Raw genomic sequence first — 23,896 nt, 5'->3', positions numbered from 1 at the left:
GATCTAAGACTCCCAAGATTCAGCCATGACCAGATCAGAGAAGCAGCCCAGTTATTAAGTCAACAATATACAGTCTTATATATACAGGTATGAGTGTGACACACAGTTCCCTTCCCCTGCCTCTCTCCCTCTGGAAAGTGCACAACCGGAACTGTTAAGTGCAGAGGAGAAATTGGTGTTGTGGGCCTGCTGCTCAACAGGTAATTGACGCTGCTGCTGGGGGAGGTCTGGGAACTATTGATGGTGAGTTCATGCTCCTGGATGGGCAGTGCTGGCTCAGCAGGGGCTGTTGCTAATAGGTAGGTGGGAGGGGGCTGCTGAGGCGTTTTATTTTTAGGCGGGAGCGAGGCTGCCGCTGCAAAGGTCTGAGGCAGGAAAGGCGGGGAGGGGATGGGCACGGCGGGGGCTCTGGGGCTTCTAGCGGGTGGGGTGGGGTGCCGTGGGGGCGCGGCTGCACCCTGGGCGAGGGGTGCTCCTGACTTGGTGGCGCTGGTGATGGCTCCTACGCGCCTGAAGCTGCTCCGGTTCCTGGCTGGGGCTGGCGGCCGCTGCCGTCCAGCAGCGTCTCTCAGGGGCAACAAGGGCGGCTAGGTGCTAAGTCGTGAACACAGGAGCTCGGCCCCTCAATGCAACGCAGTCCCAGCGTTCACCGGATCCACTCCGCCAGTAAGCCCTCCAGCAGCCACGGCCGCCATTTTGTCGGCAACCTTTGACCTTCCGGCAGTTGAAAGGTCAAGTCTGATTTTGATTTTTTTTTTTTAAGAAAACCTTATCATTTCTAATTCCGTCTCGGCCTCGGGAGAATATAAGCGAGACAGAAAAAAACGGAGGTAGGGGAATCAAAATTATACTGATAAGCGTTTCGGCCAGAATGCGCATGCGCTTCTCGACCGTAACAGCACAAAGCGGAGGGTGAGCAGGACCTCAGGAAGCGCATGCGCAGCTAGTGAGCTACTGGCGGCTTGGCAAGAGACAATATGCTTTGTAAGGTCAGGCTGTAGGCGCTATCTCACCCCTCCCCCTGGCAATTGTCTTCTGATTGGCTGTGCCCCAATGGATGCCATTGGACAGGGTGGGCATCATCTGTGTTAGGGTGTTGCCTATTTCTCACCGTCCGAGTAAGGCTGGTGAATATATTAGGCAAAAACGTTTTCAGTGGAGATTTTTTAACCTTTCTTACTAAGTGTGGTTTTATTTGGGGAAGAGTTATGCTTTGGATTTTGTTGTTGTTGGGGGTTGGTGGTTTTTTGAGGTTTTATTTGCAAAAAGTGTTGGCCTTGCGGGGGAAAATTAAATGACCCCTGGAGACGTGAAAAAACTAGTATTTGGAAGTACTGCCGCAGTGCCTCGTGGGAGTTGTAGTTCTGCCTTCTCACCTGCTGTTCTGTGGAGATGCATTTTCCATGGTGCGCAGCCCTCCCTCTCCAAGGGAGGAGGCTCTGTTATATCATGAAAGAGGTAGTTTGACCAGGTACCTCACTTATTGAAAATGAAGCACCAAACTGAAATGTTTTGGATTTTAGCTGGAATGTTTGTTCCTGTATTTCTGCTAAATTATCAATATTCTATTGAAGATTTAGATGAAAACAATTTTTGGGTTTGTTGCGATTTTTCCACTGGGGAAGTGAGTAACCCCTCCCAGCCCTACCCCCTTCCAAGCTCTAATTGTAAGATGTGGTAAAATTGCAATAGTGGGCAACTCTTTTATACTGCCCTACAAGGAGCCTGAGGGAAACGAATCCTGTAGCAAAACTTGGTTCCTAATACTTTTGGCCAAACACTAACCTTAATTCGCAGAGCTGGCTTCAGAGGTACAGTTTGGATAAAATTTAATCTATAGTTAGTAAAAGTTACTGTTAGCTGCAGCTACCACAAGGAGTTATGTCCTTGTCATAATGGACATTTAAGTCAAGGCCATGATGGGGATGGGTAGTAAAATGATTCCATTCTCTTTTGATCCTGCCTAATTACAATGGCTGCTTCTCCCATTTTTTTAATGTCAGACCCTTCCATTGCTGTGTTTTATGTGCATAACATAGTGACAGACACTCCTCCTTCCCTCATTCCCATCCCAACTCTCTAACGCACTCAAATCCTCACATTCTAGAGCAGAGCTACTCAACTTTGGAAGCCTTGGGGGCCACAACTTAAGTGTGGTTGCATATACATGCAAATATATACAGACGCTCGGCTGCTTCATGGGGAGCTGCGCTGCCCCCCGACCTCCCCGATCTCCCCCAGCCAGCTATGCTGCCCCCGACGTCCCCTCTCTCTCCCAGCCAGCCGCGGGGCAGCGCAACTGGCCGGGAGAGATAGGAGAGGTCAGGGGCAGCATGGCTGGCTGTGGGAGATCAAGGAGGTCTGGGGCAGTGCGACTGGCCGGAGGGGATGGGGGAGACGGAGGCACTCTGCGACTTTCAGGGGGTGGGGGCAGCTGGGCTCCGGCATACTGCTGCATGGCATCCTGCTGCATGTCCCCTCTCTCTTCTCTCACCGCCTTTGTCTTCGCACTGCAAGTGGAAAAATCGCTGTAGGAACCAAGTTTTGCTACAGGATTCGTTTCCCTCAGGCTCCTTGTAGGGCAGTATAAAAGAGTTGCCCACTATTGCAATTTTACCACATCTTACAATTAGAGCTTGGAAGGGGGTAGGGTTGGGAGGGGTTACCCACTTCCCCAATGGAAAAATCGCAACAAACCCAAAAATTGTTTTCATCTAAATCTTCAATAGAATATTGATAATTTAGCAGAAATACAGGAACAAACATTCCAGCTAAAATCCAAAACATTTCAGTTTGGTGCTTCATTTTCAATAAGTGAGGTACCTGGTCAAACTACATCTTTCGTGATACAACAGAGCCTCCTCCTTTGGAGAGGGAGGGCTGCGCACCATGGAAGATGCGCCTTCCCTTCCATGCTCTGCTCTGCCGGCTCCGCTGCCCGCACAATTGCCTTGGGTGGCCACAGGCAGGTCGGATAACACAAAATGTCGGATAAAGGAAGGTCAGATAATCGAGACTCTACTGTATTCAAATAGCTTCTTTCACACTGATGGGCATCAATACAAAGATTAAAGCAAGAGTACACAACACACAGGGCCCCTTTAAGTCAGTTCTACTGATATTAATAAAATGCAGTATTTCTCCGATTTCCACCCATATGACACCTGCGGGAATTTGCATATCTTCTTCTGCAGAGCTTTCGAATGTGAAAGTAATTAAGACATGGCTTCTTCGGCGACCCCCTTTCCCCTCTTCGTCGAAAAGCTGCGTAAACCTCCTTTCTTGAGGAAGAGCAGCTTTTCAACAAAGGGGGTAGTTTGCCGAAAAAGCCGCATCTTAATTACTTTTGTCACTCTTCTTGTAGAATTTGCATATCTTCTTTCGACCGTTCCCCGTAGTCTAGATGAACCCTTAATGAGCAATGACAGTCCAGGAATTTAACTACTAAATCGATATAAACAGAAGACTACTTTTTTGGTTTTACTTGCCCCCTCCCCCACCATGGGTTATGTGTTGAGCCCCACATAGACCCAAACTGCACCGCAGGTTGTGTGTTGGGTAGCCCTGTTCTGGGGTAACTATCTTGTGTATTTATTCACTTTCAGTGTGTAAATTTGAAACTCTTATTTTGTTACGCTGATAAATGTCTAGACCAAGGTGGACAATAATTTTTGACGGGGGTGTCAACAAGATTTTGGAAAGTGGTCGAGAGCTGCACTCTTTCATTATATTAATGGTGGAGATGCGGAGTCTGGGATGGAAGTCGGGTACAGAAGGGAGCTTGGGGTAAGGGATTGGGTTTCAGGAGGGAGAATGGAGTCTGGGAGGGAGTTTGGGTGAAGGAGGTGGTTGTGATGTAGGGTGGGGACTGGAGTGCAGAGGTTTGGGATGTGACCTAAGGTAGGAGGGGATTGTGATCTGTGGCAGGAAATTTAAGTGCCAGATCTGGGAGGAGGTATAGGTGTTGGGGGGGGGGGGGGGAGGGAAACAGAGGGTTTGGGTATGTTGATTGGGGGTTCAGAGGGTTGGGATGCCAGAGGCAGGCTCTGGCCAGGAGACTTACCAGCCTGCCTACCTGCAGAGCTAAGGCTTGCAGAGCTTAAAATGTTTCTCAGCTAACCTGCCTGCCTACACTTCACCTGCACAGCCATGTGCTTGTGTGAATAACTGAGCTGAGAAGAGGGAGCATGATTCTTCTTGGCTTCCTTTTATTCCAACAAGCAGCTCCAATTGGCCAGTTTCTGGGGATTGTGCTTGTGGTGGGGCAGCTCCTGAAGCTTTCCCCCTCCCCTCCAGTTTTGAAACAAAAATGGGACACAGCATCCATGTTTCTGAGTGGCATGTGGAGCAAGCAGAGGAGGCTATGGGGCTCCGTTCAGCACTGCTGCTTTGAAGTACCTCTCAGACAGCAAGGAGGGGAAGCGATTAGTCAACTATCTGATAAGCACTAGTCCTTAACATCCCTAGATATGACTGCCAAATATTTGTAAGAAACAAAATCTTGCCACTGTATTGTCACTTTGATCTCAGGTTACAGAGAGCCACCTGCCCTTCCCTACCCTCCTTCCTCTGTAACAGAGGCAGCAGCACGAGTGAGGGCAGGCAGGAGCCACTACATGCTGGGAGCCGGCTTTTAACACACGGTGCCACTTCCTCCCCATGTGTAACCACTGACATTTTCACAACAAAGTAAACGCATTTTAACATCTCTAGCATAAATGGCTTGTCAGGGTGACTGGAAGAATTTTGTCCGCAGAAGTGGATAAAAGCATGCCTGACTTTAGGCAACACGGCTGTGTTGATAAGTTGTTGAGTGCATAGACAAAGCTGTAGCAATGTCCTGGTTTCCTACTGTTTTTTCTAGTAACTGTCATTGCCAATTAAAATTTAAGTAAAATAGCACTGTGAATATACATGGTGCTTTACAGAGTAAGACATTACTCATACTGTAGATTCTAATTTTATTAAGAAATTAAAGGTGTTGACTCAATATATTGACCAATTCTGTTTTACATTTGTGTTGAGGGTCTCCTGGAGGAGAATGGAACAGCTGAGAGGAAAGAGAAAAGTTGTGGCCCAGGAGTCCTACATGCTCCGCGCTCCTGCTTCACCAGCCTAACAGGGTAGAACATTTTTGAAACAGAACCCCCAAATTCTGCCCTGAAAACCCAGTTGGTTGAGAGAGTGTTATTGTTCACTAAAGCCTTTTGACATCCATTTTGGGTTGGGGATAGTCTAGCAAAATGGAATGACAGTAAAAACAGAGAAGCTGACAGCACAGAAGAGGTGGTTCTGGAGTTTATTCAGTTTTTACATATCTTTAGAATTTTAAGGTAAGGTATACCATATTTTAAGGGTTAAACTAGGTTATTTTATAACATCTATCGTCCTCTATTCCCCTTTACCCCACTGGCATATTAACCATCACGCTGCCATAATATTTCCATTGACAGCTGTGCAAATCTGCTGTGTTAAAATAGCAAACTGGGGTGGCACAGGTTTAATAAATGACAAATGGAAATCTAGCTATAAAAAGCCTTTACAAAATTTAATTTACCAATATTACAAAGAGTACATGCTTCACAGCTCTACATTTCAAAAAGATTTACATTTAGATGGAACAGTTGCAGAAATTTTTCTAGGGTTTACGTATATTCTTGATATGCAGTACAACACTACAAAGTTAAATTTATCACTTTTTACAAGTAAGCCTTCTGCAAAAACAGTTATTTTATGTCAGCAATATGTCAGTGGTGCAGAAGGGCATGTTACAGAAAAAGCTGCTGAGTCCATAGCATGTCTGAGTAATCTGAGGCATCCTCTTAGCCTGGATTTTACACACTTGTTGGTACTATGTAGTTTAAAGCAATTTTGCTAATACTATTAAATTATGCCTTAAGTCTGATGTTATCCACATTTAAAGACATGAATCAGAAGAACTTTCCAAAGTCCTGACTCGTAGTGCACAATGGAAAAATGTAATTCACCTATAATGCCAAACTTAATTTTACATACAGAACTCAAACTGTTGCTTGTTAACTAGAATGCCTGACAGTTCCGTTTTTATAGCAAACAAACCAAGAATTCCACTTTGCATTTGAAATAATGTATTCAGCATCATCATTAGAAGTAATGTTTTTACAGGATAAAAGAAAGGAAACGTTATTCTGTTAATATGTAGAAACAATAGTTTTCTCTAATAATTTTTATTGGACTTAACTAGCCTCTTAGACTTATTTTGCATAAACAGTAAGGGCAAGTAAATTAAGGATACTGTGTGTCTTAATATTCTAGAAGCAAAACAATTACAAAATTCAGTGCATTGCAAACCAATTTGTACATCTTCCTGATTAAGTGGTGGAAACTAGATTCCAGTAATGTGTGTGTGGTCTTTTGGTAGAAAAACAATTATTTCGACAAAGATCTAAAATAACCAAATTGCATTGTCTTTGATATACAGTACTACACTTTTTCAGCTGACAGATCTTTCTAAACAGTGACGTTTCATATTAGTTGATAATTTTACATAAGCACAGATCAGTCTGGGATAAACACCACTATTCCTAGATGCATTCTTGATTCTTAAGACTTTCCTGTTAGATGGGTCTTCTAGAGTTATAAACTTTGACACCATTCTGCACGGAAGAACGAGCATATTTGGTCAGAAGTGCAGCTACTGTTTGCTTCTCTGCACATAAGTCTCTGGAGAGAAAAAAAAGTGAAAACTTCAGTAACTTTACAAACAGGTTACCAGCAAAAACTTTTTTTTAAAAACCAGTTTTCCTAACGTAGCAATCAGCCTGGCAAGAGTGTTTAATAAGCATTTTGGGAGAAGCACACTAATAGCTTTGAATCATCTAACATTCATAGCTTGCTACACTTATGTAACACTCAAAAGCAGGGGTTCCCAAACTTTTTGACACTGGGACCAGTAAATCCATTCACAAGCTTTCGGAGGACTGGTAAAATTCATCTGCATATTCATTAAGCAAATGATGAATATGCAAATATGTTGTTTTTGGTCCCCCCCCCAAAGCCCCCAGGGCCTGCTTTAGCAAAGCTTTTGATACAGCCACCCACCACATTCTTACCAGCAAGTTAAGGGAATATGGATTGGAAAAATGGACTGTAATCCAATAAAACCTGCACCACCACATCGTGTATTGAAAAGGGGCTCATATTTTCAGAAAGCTGACACTATCTTTGGAATTTTGTATCCATATTCTCATTCCGGATGGTGAATGCACCAGGTTCTCTCCATTCTGACACATTGTAGTGCCTTTAAACCTCACTGTCAGCAGTGGGGATATTTAAAAGGCACTGCTTTTAAATTTTTATTCAGGATCTTTGTGCGCCCTGAACTGTCCTGCTCCCCGCTGGCCGATTTTACTCCACCTTCCCCCCACCCTGCCCTGGGCCAGCCCGGCTGTCCCCGCCAGCATTCTCTCCCGATCTCTACTAGCAAGCCATGCTGCCCCTGCTAGCCCTGCTTCCACTGGCCGGTTCCCCAGTCAGCCCCGCGATCTCCCCCAGCCAGCCTCACTGCCCCCGCCAGCCGGTCCCTCCCCTCCCCCCGCAATCTCCCCCGGCCAGCCCCACTGCTCCTACCCCCCCGGCCAGTCCTGCTTCCGTCGGCCGATTCCCCTCCCTATCTCCCCCGGGCAGCTCTACTGCCCCAATCCTGCTTCCCTGCGGCCCATATCCAACCCCCCCTTCACAGCCAGCAATAAGAGCTCACCTGGTAACCCTCACTATGCCTCTGCCGGGAGCCTGAAACATACGGCTGCATCCGCCCAGTCTGGCTGAGGGCTTGGGGAACCCGGCACTGCATGGGCAGTCCGGGAGCCCGGAACACCCTGGCAGCCATGCTAAGGCCCAGTATTTTTTTCCCACGGCTCGGTACCAGGCCGCGACCCACAGTTTGGGAAACACTGCTCAAAAACATACTACATGCTTTACAGAACAGCAATATGGTTCTTACCTTGAATAGCTTACAATCTGAAGACAAAAATCTAATTCTGTTGTCCGTTACATCAGTACAATTGTTTACACAACCGAGCCTATACCATTATAGTTCTACCAGCATAGCCCACTCCTACAGATTCAGCCTTCATCAGAGTTTTCTGACAGTGCAGATACACCATTTCCCCGAACGATGTGGGCTACGTCAACAAAAGCTCTCTTCTATTAACATAGCTGCATCTATGCTGTGAATTTGTTGGCATAGCTATGTTGGTCAGAGGTGTGAAGTTTTTTCCACACACCTGATTGACACAGCTATATTGATAAGTTTAGAGCAAACCTGAATCAATGAAGTTACTTCAGATTTTACTCTGAGCAGCAGAATTTGGCTCAAAGCTCTGAGGCAAGGGCCATGTCAAATCAAGTATGCTTGTACACTGCTTAGTTGTACAAGACCCAGAGCTTGATTGGATTTTAAACAATGAAAGGACTAAGGGAAAGGATGCAACACGAGAAGTACTACTAGAGTATGGTTCTGGAATTTTAAGTTTGACTTTGCTGACAAACTAATTTGGGAGATAAGATGTATAAAGGAAAGTTGAAGTTTTAGCCTTTTCTCTGAAGTCAAATATTTACTGCTAGTCATCTCTCTATTTTCCCTCATTTTAAAGATTTCTTGGCTAAGCTCTTCTGATCCCTTCACTGTCCATTAGACTGGCTGTCCTTTCGTGGTTCAACACCAAGGTTCCCTCTAAGCTGTGCAGTAGCACAGCCTCACAGTTTAATGAGCCCTGCCCAGTCAGTGGCTCAGAGCTCCATGCACGTAGCTGCCTCACTGGGGGAAGCACACTTCTCCCTCAGCTACAGCAGGAACTCCACTTATGGCTGTAGCCAAGTTACCTGTAGTCTCAGAACATTTTACAGCCACCAGTTTTGGCTCTCCACATTCTGTGCTGCTATTTAGCTCTAATTTATCCTAAACGTCTTCTAAGAGCCCAGTAAGTAGTGGAAGTGTTAGTAACGCTGGTAGCCAATACTGGCCTCTCATGATTCTTGCATAGTCCCGAGGGTTCCAGACTAGAGAGGTTCAACTTGTAAAAGTCTTTATGTACTTACTGTACTTTTAAAAAGTCTTCTGCTTAACAGTGAACTACTTACTGAATATATGGAGCAATATCTGCTTCTGTCCACTTTTCCCGAATGGTAAATAGCCTGTTGAACCTTTCCTGGTTATCTTCAGGCAAGTCTTCTACTTTTAGCAAGAAGATAGTCTCTGGTCTGGAGTTCCTATCCAACAGAGCCAAACCCTATCGGGGCAATGATAGAATGACAAATTAACACACAAAACATGATCAAATCTCCTATCTCTTGGTATATCAATGTGTTATTGCCATTTAACTCTGTATTTTAACTCCTAAAACTGTACAATTTTAAAAGCAAAATGGAAACCTTCACAATACCTGCCCTCATGAAGGACTTAGTTCTCCCATCCCTTAAGGAAGGAGAGTTTGTAAAAGTTCAATACTTGATATCCCACACTGCTGCTTTGAGCAAAATGTTTTACAGTGGTTGCTACATGCTTGAATCATTGAAGGCTGTTCCATAGTATGCTACACTTCTATTCAGTCTACATAGATAGTCATGGACCCTACATTTGAATTTTTTCTTCTACAGTTATGTGTATCAGGTTCAGGCAGACAGGAGAGGAGTGTCATGCTCCTACACTGAGGTCCTAGGCATTTCCTCTGAAGTGAAACTGCCTAAGTGCTTTAGAGCAGGAGCAGGATGCTTCTCTCAGCTGCTGGCAAATACTGTTGAAATAAAAAAGAAGCAGGTTGTTCATGATATACAAGTCCTACATAATACAGCAGTAAGAACATCCTGTTAATACATGTAAACAAATCTACTAGTATAGTTTTTTACCTTAAGCTGATCCAGCCTTGTTATCAGTCCTTCGGGGACACTTTGTTGCCATACTTCTTGAAATTCTGATAGATTGAATTTAACTGCATTTTGCAAGAGCATTTGTGCTGTAGCTGTGCATATTTTGTCTGCATTCATTTCAAAATAGACTTCATCTACTAAGGAAAAAGAAATATTACATTTACAGCTTCTTGCCTGCATTGGTATCAAGACATTTCTGTGCTTCAAGTTTCCCCTCTGGTCTGCTGACTCCCACTCCTGGCAGGTAGTTTGTGCCTAAGTTTCGCCTCTAGCTAAGTTAAAGTTCTCTCCCTTTCCATCTAAACAATCAGAACTCAAACAAGTACATACTTAGTTCTCTCCTAGCCACAGCTGTTAGTCCTCCTGATACAGGACTAACAGATCTGCACTCTCCTCAAAAGAAACCTTCCTTTTACCCTCACCCTACCCCTATCTTTCACAGTCTTGTTTGCACTCCGAGCTAAACAATTCAGTAGTCCTTTCATTTCCAAGGTCCATATTAAGGATGTTAAGGACTAATCGAATATCCAATAAGCAAATGCTTATTGGCTAGTCGAGTGACTAGTCCATTACCCCCTCCCTCCCCGCTGCCTCTATCAGAGGCAGCAAAGGGGGAGAGTAGAGGGGGTAATTCAAATCTGTCCAGCAATGCTGCTTTGAAACGCCACTTCAGCGTTTTAAAGCAGAGCTGCAAGGATCTGACCCCGGACTCCATGCAGCGCTGCCCCTTAAAGGGCACCACCACATTGAGCCCGGGGTCAGCACCGTGTGGCACTGCCCCTTGAAAACACTGCCTCAGCGTTTCAAAGTAGGGATGTTAAATATCGGTTAATTGAATAATCGAGTAATCTCATGAATTATCATCAGTCGACTATTCTATAGTTCCTGGGGGCGGGGCCAGCAGCCAGTGTGCCTCACTCCCAAGGAGCCTCGTGCCACTCCATGCTGCTGCCTCCATCAGAGGCAGCAGCATGGAGTGCCAGGCAGGAGCTGGTCTGCAAGGGAAGCCAGTTTAAAATCCAGCTCCCCTCGCAGACTGCCTGCCTGTTACACTGTGCTGTTGCCTCTGACAGGAGGAACAGTGCAGGGTGGTAGCAGCCCAAGTCTAGACTCTGAGCTCCCAGACCTGGCACGAGCCAGAACGGAGCTGAGCTGTCTGCCTGCCCGGCTCCAGGTACGCTTTAAAGGCAGAGCCGCAGCAGGGGTAGATCCCGGACCCGTCGCAAGCCAGGACTGAGCCAGGCTGCTGGCCCGTGTGCTAAAAAATTTACTGGTGGGGGGAGGTAGGGAAAAGGAGAATGTGTGTAGTCTGGAGAATTAATCTATACGCTTTTGCTTGTCGGTTAATTGGTTAGCTGACTATACTATTACATCCCTATTTCAAAGGAGCAGCGCCACACAGCTGAGCTCGGGCTCTGTGCAGCCCTGCCCCTTTGAAATGCTGCATTGCATTTCAAAGCAGCAGTGCAGCATGGAGCCCGGGGTCAGTGGGGAACTCTGAGTCTCCCATAGACCCCACGCTACATGAGGGCACTTCCATTTTGAAATGCACAAGAGCCTGGCACGCCCGCATGCAGCCCACAGTCAGCAGGACTTTCCGCTGGCCCCGGGCTGCACACGGAGTTGTACATTTCAGAGGAGGAATGCAGAAGAGCCCCAGGAATGCGACAGTGCCTATTGACTAGTCGATGGAAATTACTAGTAAATTAATCATTAGTTAATATCCTTAGTCCACATCTTGGTTGTCTTCATGATGTAGGGTAGTGAAAGTGGTGAGATGTACTTTCTTCCACTCTCAGAAAGACATTGTTTTAAACCCATAAGAATAATATGTACAAACTAGGGATGTGAATGACTAGTCAACTATCCAATAAGCAAATGCTTATGTGATAGTTGATATGATAGTTGACTAGTTGCTTCCTCTCCCCTTGCTGCCTCTATCAGAGGCAATAAGGTGTGTTTCAAAGCAGCCATGCTGTGTGTGGAGCCCAAAACCATACTCTGTGCTCCACATGGCGCTGCCGTGGAATCTGCCACTTTCACACAGCACTGACCCCGGGCTCCAAGCAGCTTTGCCGCTTTGAAACACTGAGAGGAGCCCAGCCAGCAGGGGACTGTGTGAGTCCCCCACTGGCCCCGTGCTCTCTGCAGTGCTTTCAGCTTTGAAGTGTAGCAACAGCCCTGATGCTGCTGCTACACTTCAAAGGCAGAGGTGCCCTTATCGACTAATCAAATAGTCTATGCAAATTGCATGGACTATTAAATTAGCCAATTAATTGAAATTTTACATTCCTTGTACAAACAAGCAGGGTTTTAAATTACCTGCTTCACTTTTTCCCTTTCAAAGGTCCTCCTGCATCCAGGTCCTTTCACAGGACTTCCAGGCCACTTTCTTGGGCTCAAACCAAGCTATTCCCATATGCGTTGTCTAGAGATACTCCAGTAGTCACTGCCACTACAACACCTTTCTCAATGCCCTTAGTGGAGAGCTCCACACTAACTCGTGTCACTTTCCTGGTCTCAACTCATGCAAGTAGAGTGCCTTCTACAGCTCTGCCTTTCCCAGCACTGGTTCCAGTCCCACAATGTGGTCTGAAATAAAAAACATTCATGGGGGGGGGGGGGGGGACTTATAGCCCTTTGAGAGCCACTATGCCCTTCTACACATAATTTAATTCCAAATGCTTAGATAACAAAATCCAAATCAGAAAAAAGTTATTTGAGTTTAAATGTGTTGTACAGCATTAATCACAGAAACTATGAATTGGAAATATTTACTACTTATGTCAGGTACCTCTCTGCTAATTTATGATTCTTTTCTAATTATACTAGTTTTCCGACTCCAGTTAAGGAAATTTTCCCTGATAATCACTCTAAACATTTCTTAGCTCAGTATTGGCCTCCCTACCCTTATACAATGTTATTTTAGTAACATCATTTGTTAAGTCTTAACCCTACTTTGTTATACAATTGTCAGTTATTTGTAGCTAGTAATACTATGTTCATTTTCCTAATGAATAATCTCAATAAATGTATCCTTGCCAAGCTTACCTTTGTCAGTATGTTTCATTCCATAACTTAAAAGAATATGTTGTATCATTTCTCTGAAAGGAAAGTTAAACTTGAAATGCATAAAAGTAGATTAAGACTTATGGCAAAGGAAATGCAGTTTGAAAAAATGTATTCTATAAAGTTAGTTAGTATACAATCATTAAACAAAACACTACAAATTCCTTTCTTCCTCCCACTGACCTTCTGAAACAGTGGTTGTAAAGATACAGGCAATGTAAAGCCAGGAAAGAGAATAGGGGATGGGATGTGTAATAGCAGCTGAAGGGTTAAGGAGCAAAGGAACAAAATAAGGTGGGAGAGCTGAAAGAGGGACACAGAAGTAACAGGAGCCGAAAGAGAATGAGTAAATAGGGGCTGAAATGGATAAAGTGAGGGATGTTAATCCAGGGTCTCTGAAGACTCCCTTTGGTTGGTTCAGACTATTACCCTAGCAATTTCACTTCCCCCTCCTTAGTGCCTGCTCTCCTCTGTTTTGAAGAGTTGCAGAGGGAAGGAAAATAAAAGCATCACAGAGTTGCACAAAGTACACCAGCTATGTATAATCTATTAATAAGAAGTACTTTATGGCCTGGTTGCACCAAATAATAGCATAACTTGTACTACTTTGCAGATCTGGGATGTCAGTATGGGTTTTTTCCTCTAAATAAAGTTCAACAAAATTTGTAAAAGCCTCAGTGGGTTAAGTACATTCAGTAGTCTTGTAATATGAATGGAATGGCCTGTAAATATTTTAATACTGTTCTGTTAATATAATCACTCTGATATTTATTCAGCTCTAACACTACACTACCAAATATACCAGTGCTTAATACAAAATGATTATGGAGGAGGTGCCAGCCGCTTATTTGTTTGCCATATTTCCTGAATGATATCCCACCATGAAAGGCAATTTGCTAGTTAAATAATGGGTACTAGCAGCACATGAAATATACACTGATGCAACAGCTAAGGTGATTTTCATTTCATTGTAACAGTAGTGCTTGGAATCAGTGGATACTTATCCTTGTCATGAGACTCGAGTAGGATCTTTTATAATCCCAACCTATGTTTTGTGACAATGATGAAGGAAGACCTCGTGTCAATAATTACTCCAGGCCATTTTATGCTCTTCTTGAGCACAAAGAATGGTGGAAGGAAAAAAGGGTTGAAGAAGCCTTTATGCCCTTTGCAGTGTATGGGACACAACTGCAGCTCACATACTTCCTATATGAGTATGGCTGCTCTTCTATGGGACAAAGATTCCTGGGACGAAGAGACTGGTCACAGCCCTGTTCCATCTGCATACAAGACAACAAAGGTGGCTAAAAGCATTTAGAGTGGTCAGGAGATAAGTGCATTGCTTCTTTCCCTAGCAGATTATAGCAATGAATGTGTTCCAAACTATGAGCCAGAGCTTTCCCTGGAGAAGTATCAGAGGGGTAGCCGTGTTAGTCTGGATCTGCAAAAGCGACAAGGAGTCCTGTAGTACCTTATAGACTAACAGATGTATTGGCGCATAAGCTTTCGTGGGCAAAGACCCACTTCATCAGATGCATCTGATGAAGTGGGTCTTTGCCCACGAAAGCTTATGCGCCAATACATCTGTTAGTCTATAAGGTGCTAAAGGACTCCTTGTCCCAGGAGAAGTGCAATTCCACACTGATCTCAGAGCAGGACTATGCCTTAAAGGTGCAATGAACTTACATTTTATGAAGTCAAAGAACTTGAAATCTTGAGCAGTTAAATATAGTTATATAGGATTACTCTATGGTAAGTGCAAATACTAATTTTGATTTATATGGGTAACAGTAATTTTGTTTTCTAGTGATTTAAGCACTTAAAGAAACAAAAAGTTACTTACTTGGGCTCCAGGGGTCCAAGCTCTTGAAGACAGATACTTAAAGGAACCTTGCTAAAAGACCAAGATTCAGAGTCTATTAGCTGAGTCACATGATTCAGAAGTTTCATCTCGTAATCAAATTCTAAAACCCTCCAATATCCTGCCAAATAGAAGAAATATGTAATACTTGGTAATTTTAATTCTCTGAAAATATATTTTAAGATTCTCACACTAGAGTACCGTATTTTCCGGCATATAAGACGACTTTTTATGCTAAAAAACATCCCACAAAAATCGGGGGTCGTCTTATACGCCGGGTATACAGGCAGTCCCCGACTTGCAGGTACAAATGGGGCTTTTCTCACCCCGGAGGACACAGACTGCGGGACCTCGCGGTCCCGCCGCCCGTGTACTCCGGGGCGAGAAAAGCTGCTCCGCGTCTCCCTGGTCTGCAGACCAGGAAGACGCGGAGCAAAGCCACGGAGGGGCTCCGGCAGCAGGGCAGCCCAGGCGCGCCGCGGCTGTCCCGCTGCCAGCGTCCTCAGAGGCTTTGCTCTCGGTGTCCCTGGTCTGCTGGAGACAGTCCCCAGCAGACCAGAGGCACCGGAAGCAAAGCCGAAGCGGCGGGACCGTCTCCAGCAGACCAGGGACACCGGGAGCAAAGCCGGGGAGGCGGAGGGGCACTGGGGCGCTGCCGGTTGGCCTCTTAAGGGGGGGTAGTCTTATACGGCGAGTATAAGACGAAAACCTATCTTTTAACTAGATAATTAGGGGGTCGTCTTATACGCCCAGTCGCCTTATACGCCGGAAAATACGGTATCATATCCCTTTCAAGGCACAGAACACCAAAATCCTAAATACACTTAAACATTATCTTAAAACAAGAAACAAAAGAGGAGCAGAATGGAGCAAACAGACTTGTGATATTAAATTTTTCAAGGAGACCAAAATACCCTTAGTTACTTTTCTATGTAAATCAATTACTGTACAGTTGCTAAAGGGATGTTATACAACTGATCAGAGATGTAGTCAATAAAAACTTTTAATATTTTTTGATCCATGATTACAATTAACAGTAATGACAGGTATTCTCCACCCATTATGCATGCCTATGCCTATGCCTAATTGCCTGCCTTGCATGCTATGCCTGTTTAGAATAGAGGAATTAACTTCTTTGACTCCCATTTTAACATTGAAAGACTCGCTATAGACATGATGAAGCTGCAGAGACCTCCATTTTCAGCATTCTTAAGCTGACTCCATATGTTTATGCTTCAAAATAATCTATAATGTGTAGGGACAAATACCTTCAATTTTACAGGCATTTATAACCTTCAGCTGATGTAATATTTCTTCCTCGCTCGCTTGAATCAGATCTAGCAAGTCTTCCATTGTATACTGTAGCATGCAAGAAGAAATGAATGGGTTATCTTCAGCCTTTAATAAAGCTCAATTGAAGTAAATAAATGTCACCTTATTTAAGTATGATAAAGAAACATTATTTAGAACAAGGATGGAAGAAAACAGTGGAGGCTTGGGTGTTGCAAAGTTGAAGTATCTTAAGTTTACCATACTAGTTCAAATTTGCAAACAATCGTTTCCTGCAATTTAAACATGTTTCTCCCCCCAAAAAAATTTAAATAACATTCTTTCTAATTAAAGGAAACTTTTGCACTACACACCAGTGATCTAAGGCTACTTCAAGGAGGCATCAAAACAAAGGTACATACTTGCTTTTCGTTCACCCACATGATTCAGACGTTTCAGTTCATAATCAAATTCTGGAACTCTAACAGTATTCAAGCAGGTTTAAATTAGGCAAAACAAGTCACAAAATGTGGATGAGTATCTCCACTATTCTAGTCAGCAAAATAAAATTGCATCACCTCAGTCCAAATAATTGACAAACATGCTCTCCTTGATTCCCCAAAATGCACCTCAGTGTTGTCTTCATTGTGCCTTTGAAATAGAGAGATTCAATCTGTACTTGGATACTGAACATCCACTGTTTTACTTCAGTAGTGAATACATTTAAATGTTGAGTGTTTATATGCAACAAACACTGTATAATTACAAAGGAAAAGTAAAAACAAAAATGATTTACATAACAGGCTTACCTTTGAGTCAGTCACAGCTTTCTCTCTTTCACGGTCTGGCCCTTCATAAGGATTTTCCATTAGAAGCTTCCTCAGTTTTTTTAATTTAGGCCGACATCTCCTTAATTCCCAGTAATTATTGGAGAACCCAGCAATCTGCAAAAAAGAAATTAAATGTTCTGGGATTAATTTATTTTAACACTGTCAATCAAAGTAACTTGCAAAGAATAATTAGCAATGAATTTTACAGAGGTTATGTAAAAAACCCCAGGACTTTATTGATTCTCCATTCTAAAGCAGAGTAGGAAGAATTACTCATCCCTGAAGTCCATTATTCATAATAAGAATTAAATGTCTGTAATTCAGTAATAAAAGCATACCTGCTGTCACATGACAAAGAAACCATCTAGTCCATATATATGGACCATACCTGCTAATGGCCAGAGTTTGAAATCCTGTCAATTACATGCCTTCCAACATTGGCTATTTTCATCTTAAAAATTCCTCAGGTCTTGCCTCTCTCCATAAGCCATCATTTTATTTTCCTGGTCTATTATTCCCAGTTATTTCCCATATCCTTGAATTCATAGTTAATGGGCATTTTACTATGCAATAAACGAGAAAGGGAGCTATGAGTCATCACTTCATTAAATGTGCATCTTGGGAATGAAAAACAATGTTTGCTACACAGCTAAAAAGCCAAGCACATACACTCAGTGGACCAATAGGTCATTGTTAAAAATCTTCTTTTTCCCAAGCCCTGAAAGAGTTTTACCAGTAACACTATGGTAGGGTTTAGAGCCAAGGTGCTGTCTCCCTTTCCCAAGATATATCTACAGAGGGCATGTCTTCACTCGCTGCACCGGAGATTGACATTCTGGCATTTGATTTAGTGGGTCTAGTATAGTAAATTGAACACTAAGGGTAGCTCCAGCCAGCACTAAGAGGAGTAAGGGAAGCCAATGGGAGCATTTGCTCCCATCAGCCTCCCACAATGAGGAGGGAGCCAAGCTCAGCTTAAAGTAATACATAGCTGCACATGCATACCCTAAGCTGACCTTCCAGATCTAGTGTAGACCTGACCAGAGACAGGACATAAAAGAAGTTGTCAGGCAATCAGCAGAACCGACTTCCTCTAATCTATCACACAGAGGACAGGAAGCAGAGATGTAATTGATGCAAAGCATCCAATCTTCTAAACTCGCTAGTACAGGCATGTCAAACAGGCATCTGGAGGACTGCATGCGGCCCTATAGAAGTTTTTTGTGGCCCGCCACTACATTTTATAAAAGAATAAAGTGTGGCCCACTAGCCGCTTGGAGCACATGGCCGAGTGTACAGGCAGTCCCCGAGTTACGCAGATCCGACTTATGTCGGATCCGCAGTTACGAACGGGGTTTGCTCCGTGTCTCCCTGGTCTGCTGGAGACCAGCAGACCAGGGAGACGGGGAGCAAAGCCTCTGAGGACGCTGGCAGCGGGACAGCCGCGGCACATCTGGGCTGTCCCGCTGCCCGCATGCTCCGCGGCTTTGCTCCCCGTCTCCAGCAGACCAGGGAGACGCGGAGCAAAGCCACGGAGGACCTGGGCGGCGGGACCGTGGTGCGTCTCAGTCTGCCGCCCGCGTCTCCCTGGTCTGCTGGGGAGGGGGGGGGGGGCGCGCAGCTAGTACGTCCCCCCCCACCCTCGCAGCAGACCAGGCTTTTCTCCGGACGCCTGTGGTAGAGCAGCTGGGGCACTGCCGGTTGGTCCTGCAGCACTGCTCTGGGCGCTACTGGACCAACCCGGCAGCACCCCAGCTGCTCTGCCCCAGGCGTCCTGATTCAGCCGCTGGTGGTCAGTTTCAGCAGCGACTGAATCAGGAAGCTTGGGGCAGAGCAGCTGGGGTGCTGCTGGGTTGCTCTAGTAGCGCCGAGGAGCGGCGCTACTGGAGCAACCCAGCAGCACCCCAGCTGCTCTGCCCCAGGCCTCCCCAAGTCAGCCGCTGCTGAAACTGACCAGCGCTGACTACAGGAAGCCCGAGGCAGAGTTGCTCTGCCCCGGGCTTCCTGGAATCTGCTGCTGATCAGTTTCAGCAGCAGCTGACTTGGGGACGCCTGGGGTTCTTAAGTTGAATCTGTATGTAAGTCGGAACTGGTGTCCAGATTCAGCCTGATGAAACTCATCAGCGGCTGATTCCAGGAAGCCCGGGGCAGAGCAACTCTGCCTCAGGCTTCCTGTAGTCAGCCACTGGTCAGTTTCAGCAGCGGCTGAATCTGGATGCCAGTTCCGACTTACATACAGATTCAACTTAAGAACAAACCTACAGTCCCTATCTTGTACGTAACCCGGGGACTGCCTGTAGTTCACAGCGGGCCGGCTGCTCTATGCACTGTGCTGCAGCAACTGCTCACGGACAGCTGGGCCACTCTGCGCACAGCACCCAGCACATGCTCACAGCTGCTCAGGCCACTCTGCACAGGCATCAAGTGCCTGCTCACAGCTGGCCGCTGTGCTCATGCTGCCCCAGCGCCTGAGGAAGAAATGTGTGACGGTGACATGGCTCTGGGACCCAGGCAATAGGTTTGGGGGGGCTGGGAGTGCCTGGCTCTGCGGGAGGGGGGAGGCATTAGGTTGGGGGTGTCTGAGGGGTGTCTGACTCTGGGGGAGAGGAGAGGCATTAGGTTACGGGGGCATGGGGGAAATGGAATGGAATCAAGAGTACTGTAATATATACACACACACAAGAGGCTGATTTGTAGTTCCCAGTTTAATTTTCATATGTCCTGAATTTTAAATACCTAACTGTACTGTGTTAATATTAGTCATATGATTTCCTTGGAATGTAGGCATTGCCAAATCAGCCAATGGGACCCTCTAGTCTAGTCCAGTATTGTAGCTACAAAGTGGCCAATACAAGATTTCATAGGATGGGGTGTGAGTGTGCTCGCATATGTCCAGAAGAAACTACAATGGACAGTTATCCCTGGACAGGGAATGTTTCTTCTTCATTCCCATCAGGTTGTGGCTGGCTTATGACCTGAAACATGAGTGGGTTTTAGTCTGTTTTTTATTCTACCTATGGTACAGTAATTCCTCATTTAACACGTGCCCGCTTAACACGGTTTCGCGATAGCACGATTTTTTTTTAATTACACGACCATCCCCGGAATAACAGGATTTCCTCAGCAGGCCTGTTGCTGGTGGCTGCAAAGCGGTGGAGGGTTCGCCACTCGCCACGCTATTCCCCGCTGACTCCCCCTTGCCAGACACCTTGCCCCCTCTCCTCCATACCCACTTGCAGGGCAGCGGCTAGGTTTTCCCAGCCGGCCCGTCACCGCCAGCTGCGCGGGGCTTCCCCCGCCTCCCTGCAAAGTGATGGAGGATTCGCCACTTGATGGGTTGTTCCCCGGCGACATCCCCATCTCCAGACGCAGTGCTGGTCCTGGCAGACCCGTCACAGGGGCATACTCCCAACCCAATCCCCCTCCCTTCCCTTCCCCAGAACCAAACTCTTCCCCTCCCTGCTGTAACCCAGTCCTCTTTCTCCCCCAACCTTATGTCCCGGTCCCAACAGACACCACCGCTTGAAACACAACCCCCACCTTTTCCATTATTTTCAGTGGGAAAATTGACCCCGCATAACACGTTTTCACTTAACACGATCATTTTCTGAAACATATCTATAGTGTTAAATGAGGAATTACTGTATTTTAGATGTTTTCATTATCAATAAGCCATCCTTTTAAAAAATCTTACAAACTTTTGACCTCACTACTATTTAATGGCAGCAAGTTCCACAGATTAATTGGGTAAAAAAAAGTTTCCTTTTATCAATTTTTTTGTCACGTTTTGACTGTTTGCTCATCAATTCCCACTTTGCACACCTGATCTCTATCTTATATTTTACATATCCTTTCATTTTCTGCTCTACAGACTTAACTTGGGACTTAACTATAGACTTTCCAATTTCTGAAGGATACCCATTTGGCTCAAATAACATCTGCTTTAAAGATAAAAAAGGAAAAGGAAATTATCTAGTTTTACATTTAAGAAATACCAGCCAGTCCAGGATAAGAGGGGCATAACAATATTCCTAATAAATATGCACTTGTACATCAGTCAGCCAAAGGGCAATTAACTTATTAGTCTTGCATGGATTATCTGTGTAAGAATATTACATGTACCTTTGAAAGTGCAAAGTTTAAGAAATCCTAAGGATAGCATAAAGGCCAGCTCTGCAAGCCACTCGATTAATTTTGGTAATCCTTCTGGGAACAAATACACACTTAGAGCAGGAGAGGGTCTGGATGCAGAATAAGGCAGCCAACACAGATGTCATATTTAAATTCCAGGGCAAAAAAAGAATCCGCATGTACCTGGTTTACACTGTTTCTTTAAAGAAAATTCAAAGGCTATTGTTTGCCAGGCTGAAGCAATTATTCTGAAATACCAGTCTCTCTCTCATTGTTTTGGTCTATACTTGTTTTTATTTCAACAAAACAAGTTATGTATCAGATAAAAATAATTAAAAAGTACCTTAAATTTATATTTAAAAATTATTATATATCAGCAAACAACAATTTTACACATCAAATTATTGTATTATATTCAAACAAGACCTGAAAAATATTATACAATATACCAAAACATAATCTAATAATAATAAATAATTATGACTTTCCAACAGAAGTACATTGGTGGCCCTGAAAGCTATCAGTTTTAATTCTTGTGGCCCTCAGTAGGCTTCGAGTTTGACATGCCTGCGTTGTAGGACCTTCAGAGGAATCCCAAGGTGCACTGATGAAGAATACCTTGGGAATCTCCTAAGGTCCTAATGCATTCAGATGATAGGAGGCCATAATGCTCTGCTGTTGAAGAGGCCAGCAATCATACAAGTGTGAACTCAGAATGGGGAAGGCATAGTAGGCTCCAAGATCATATGGTGGTATGCTCCATATCCCTGGATACAAATTCCTGCTCAACAGCTGACATAACAGCTTTTTTATGTAAAAAGGCTGAATTTTAAAGATGTTCCATCAAATTTGATTTAAGTACTTTTTAATTGTTCTTTAAATTATTGAAACTATATTGTCAAAAAAAACACCTATTACTCAAGAAAGCAGATTCAAAGTACTGTATCCAAATTATTTAGAAAGCTTAGACTTTTTTATAGTTTTTTACTATATTAGATTATTCAGTGACTTGTTGAACATATAATTTAAATAAATATTAGTTTATGACCAAGTTCTCCAGCTCTTTTCACATGCAAAAGCAATTACATAGACACAATAACTACAACATTTGGGTCTTTTTCCGTGCTTCCTTTTCATACCTCTTCAAATCTCTCAAAGAAGATATGCCTGATCATTTAGTGGTAGAAAAACATGCAAATTCATAGCCAGAGCTAGTTGCTCATCCTGGACAAACAGAAGGTACTTAGCCGCTTCGGAAGGGAGTGCTTGTTGCTGAGTGTTCTTTGAACGGACACATGAGCCTATTATTCTGCATCCAGAAGAAAGTTAATATCTTATTTGTATTGTGGTAGCGTTTCATAGGCCCCAGCCTCATTGCGTTTAGCACTATGCAACCCTGTAACAAAAAGTACTTCCCACAAAGAGTTTGAAATCTGAATATAACTATACATTACAAGATCCCAACCAAAAAAAGTCATTTGGCAGGAAGTTATCTTGGTGCATGTTATTTCATAGCAAATCACTAAAATCATTACAGAACATAGCAGGAGTAAAGGAAGCAGAATATTACTTTTTTGTTAACCTACTTTATTTTGCATGGATTTTTTTCCATTAGCAGAACTGCAGACTTTGTGGAATAAATTATGTTCTGATTGTTCTAGAACAGGACAAGAAGAGTGACCCCTCCATAATGATGTCATTATACCCACTGCACAAAATTAAGAGCAAATGATTTTATTTTCCTCACCATTTTTAGGAAAATTTGTTTACATCTGCTTCAAAGGGACAGAAATTGTATTTCTGAAATTCACCCAATTGAATTTTCCAGATGCAACAGTTAGGATAAGAATCATGTTTGAAGTTTTTTTTAAAGACTGTGGAACTAAAATCGTGCAGCACAAACTGCCTTTCAGGGTAGGCCATTTAAACAGGCACTTTACATAAGTAAAAGTGTCTCATTTGCCCTTTGTGTCTTAAATGTAAAATGGCTCACTTGAACGAAAGAAAATATTCTTTCAAGTTACTAAGCACCAGGGTAATTACTGCCTCATCCAATATAGATGTTATGTTTGGATCTAGTAAACAAATTGTAACTGAACCTATGATAGGTAAGTTTTATGTTAATACAATGCTGATCATTTCTAACATCTCAGCTGTAACACTAATGTGAAGAATAGAGGATAAGAAAATAAAATATACCTGGGTGTGAATGATATTACATAGTGCTTGATCTGCAAGCAACTGTTCTGGAGTTTTGCAATCAGGAATAAACAGCAACATATTTGAAGTATCTGCTATTTTCATATCATAAGTTTTATCTTTACTGCATAGTACAGCTTGTTCAGCTTTTTCACCACGGATCACTAGGCTGCAAAAAAAAAAAAAAAGTTATTGTCTTTAAATACAAAAATAATTAAAGGAATACTTATCTTTATTAACAGATGATAACACATTTCAAATACATTAACAATATTGGTAGCAAGTTGGTAGCAGTAATCAGAGTAACTAACTGGAATATCACATCTACAAGTTGTGCCCACAGTTAATTTAACCATATTATTGTTATCCCTTTCTCCTTCCCACACCTTTTGCTCATTTCACCCATTTTCTTATCTTTTAGATCTTGATCCTGCAAGCTCATATATATGGTCAAAGCTTCACTGAAGTCCCAGTAATATCCAGTTTAATTTAGATCACTGGTTAACAGCATAACAACAACATTCTACTTACATATGATTTTTTATGTTTTCCTATACTTTTGCCTTACAGGACAACTTTAGTCAAATGAAAGGGGTTTCAAATATTTTTCCAACCACAATCCTCAAGCCAC

The 23,896-nt window shown here is 43.7% G+C and overlaps 1 protein-coding gene across 3 annotated transcripts in view; it reads right to left on the bottom strand.

Annotated features, from left to right (window-relative positions):
- Positions 1-5,270: 5,270 nt before the first annotated feature.
- The window catches only part of DSCC1 (DNA replication and sister chromatid cohesion 1), a 24,032-nt gene continuing 5,406 nt past the window's right edge, over positions 5,271-23,896 (bottom strand). For 2 of the 3 annotated variants that reach the window (XM_075920182.1, XM_075920184.1), the window contains exons 2-9: positions 23,266-23,434; positions 16,915-17,049; positions 16,105-16,195; positions 14,819-14,957; positions 12,958-13,010; positions 9,886-10,043; positions 9,121-9,269; positions 5,271-6,702 (exon numbers count right to left, since the gene is read on the bottom strand). In XM_075920182.1, coding sequence (XP_075776297.1) covers positions 6,597-6,702; positions 9,121-9,269; positions 9,886-10,043; positions 12,958-13,010; positions 14,819-14,957; positions 16,105-16,195; positions 16,915-17,049; positions 23,266-23,434 — 1,000 coding nt within the window. In that variant the 3' untranslated portion in view covers positions 5,271-6,596. The remainder of the gene's footprint in view (positions 6,703-9,120; positions 9,270-9,885; positions 10,044-12,957; positions 13,011-14,818; positions 14,958-16,104; positions 16,196-16,914; positions 17,050-23,265; positions 23,435-23,896) is intronic. The other variant, XM_075920183.1, reaches the window with a different exon arrangement.

This window comes from Pelodiscus sinensis, chromosome 2 (assembly GCF_049634645.1).
Source record: "Pelodiscus sinensis isolate JC-2024 chromosome 2, ASM4963464v1, whole genome shotgun sequence".
NCBI classification, from domain to species: Eukaryota; Metazoa; Chordata; order Testudines; family Trionychidae; genus Pelodiscus; species Pelodiscus sinensis.
The sequence above is the reverse complement of the archived record's forward strand: the minus strand, read 5'-3'. Positions and strand labels throughout refer to the sequence as shown.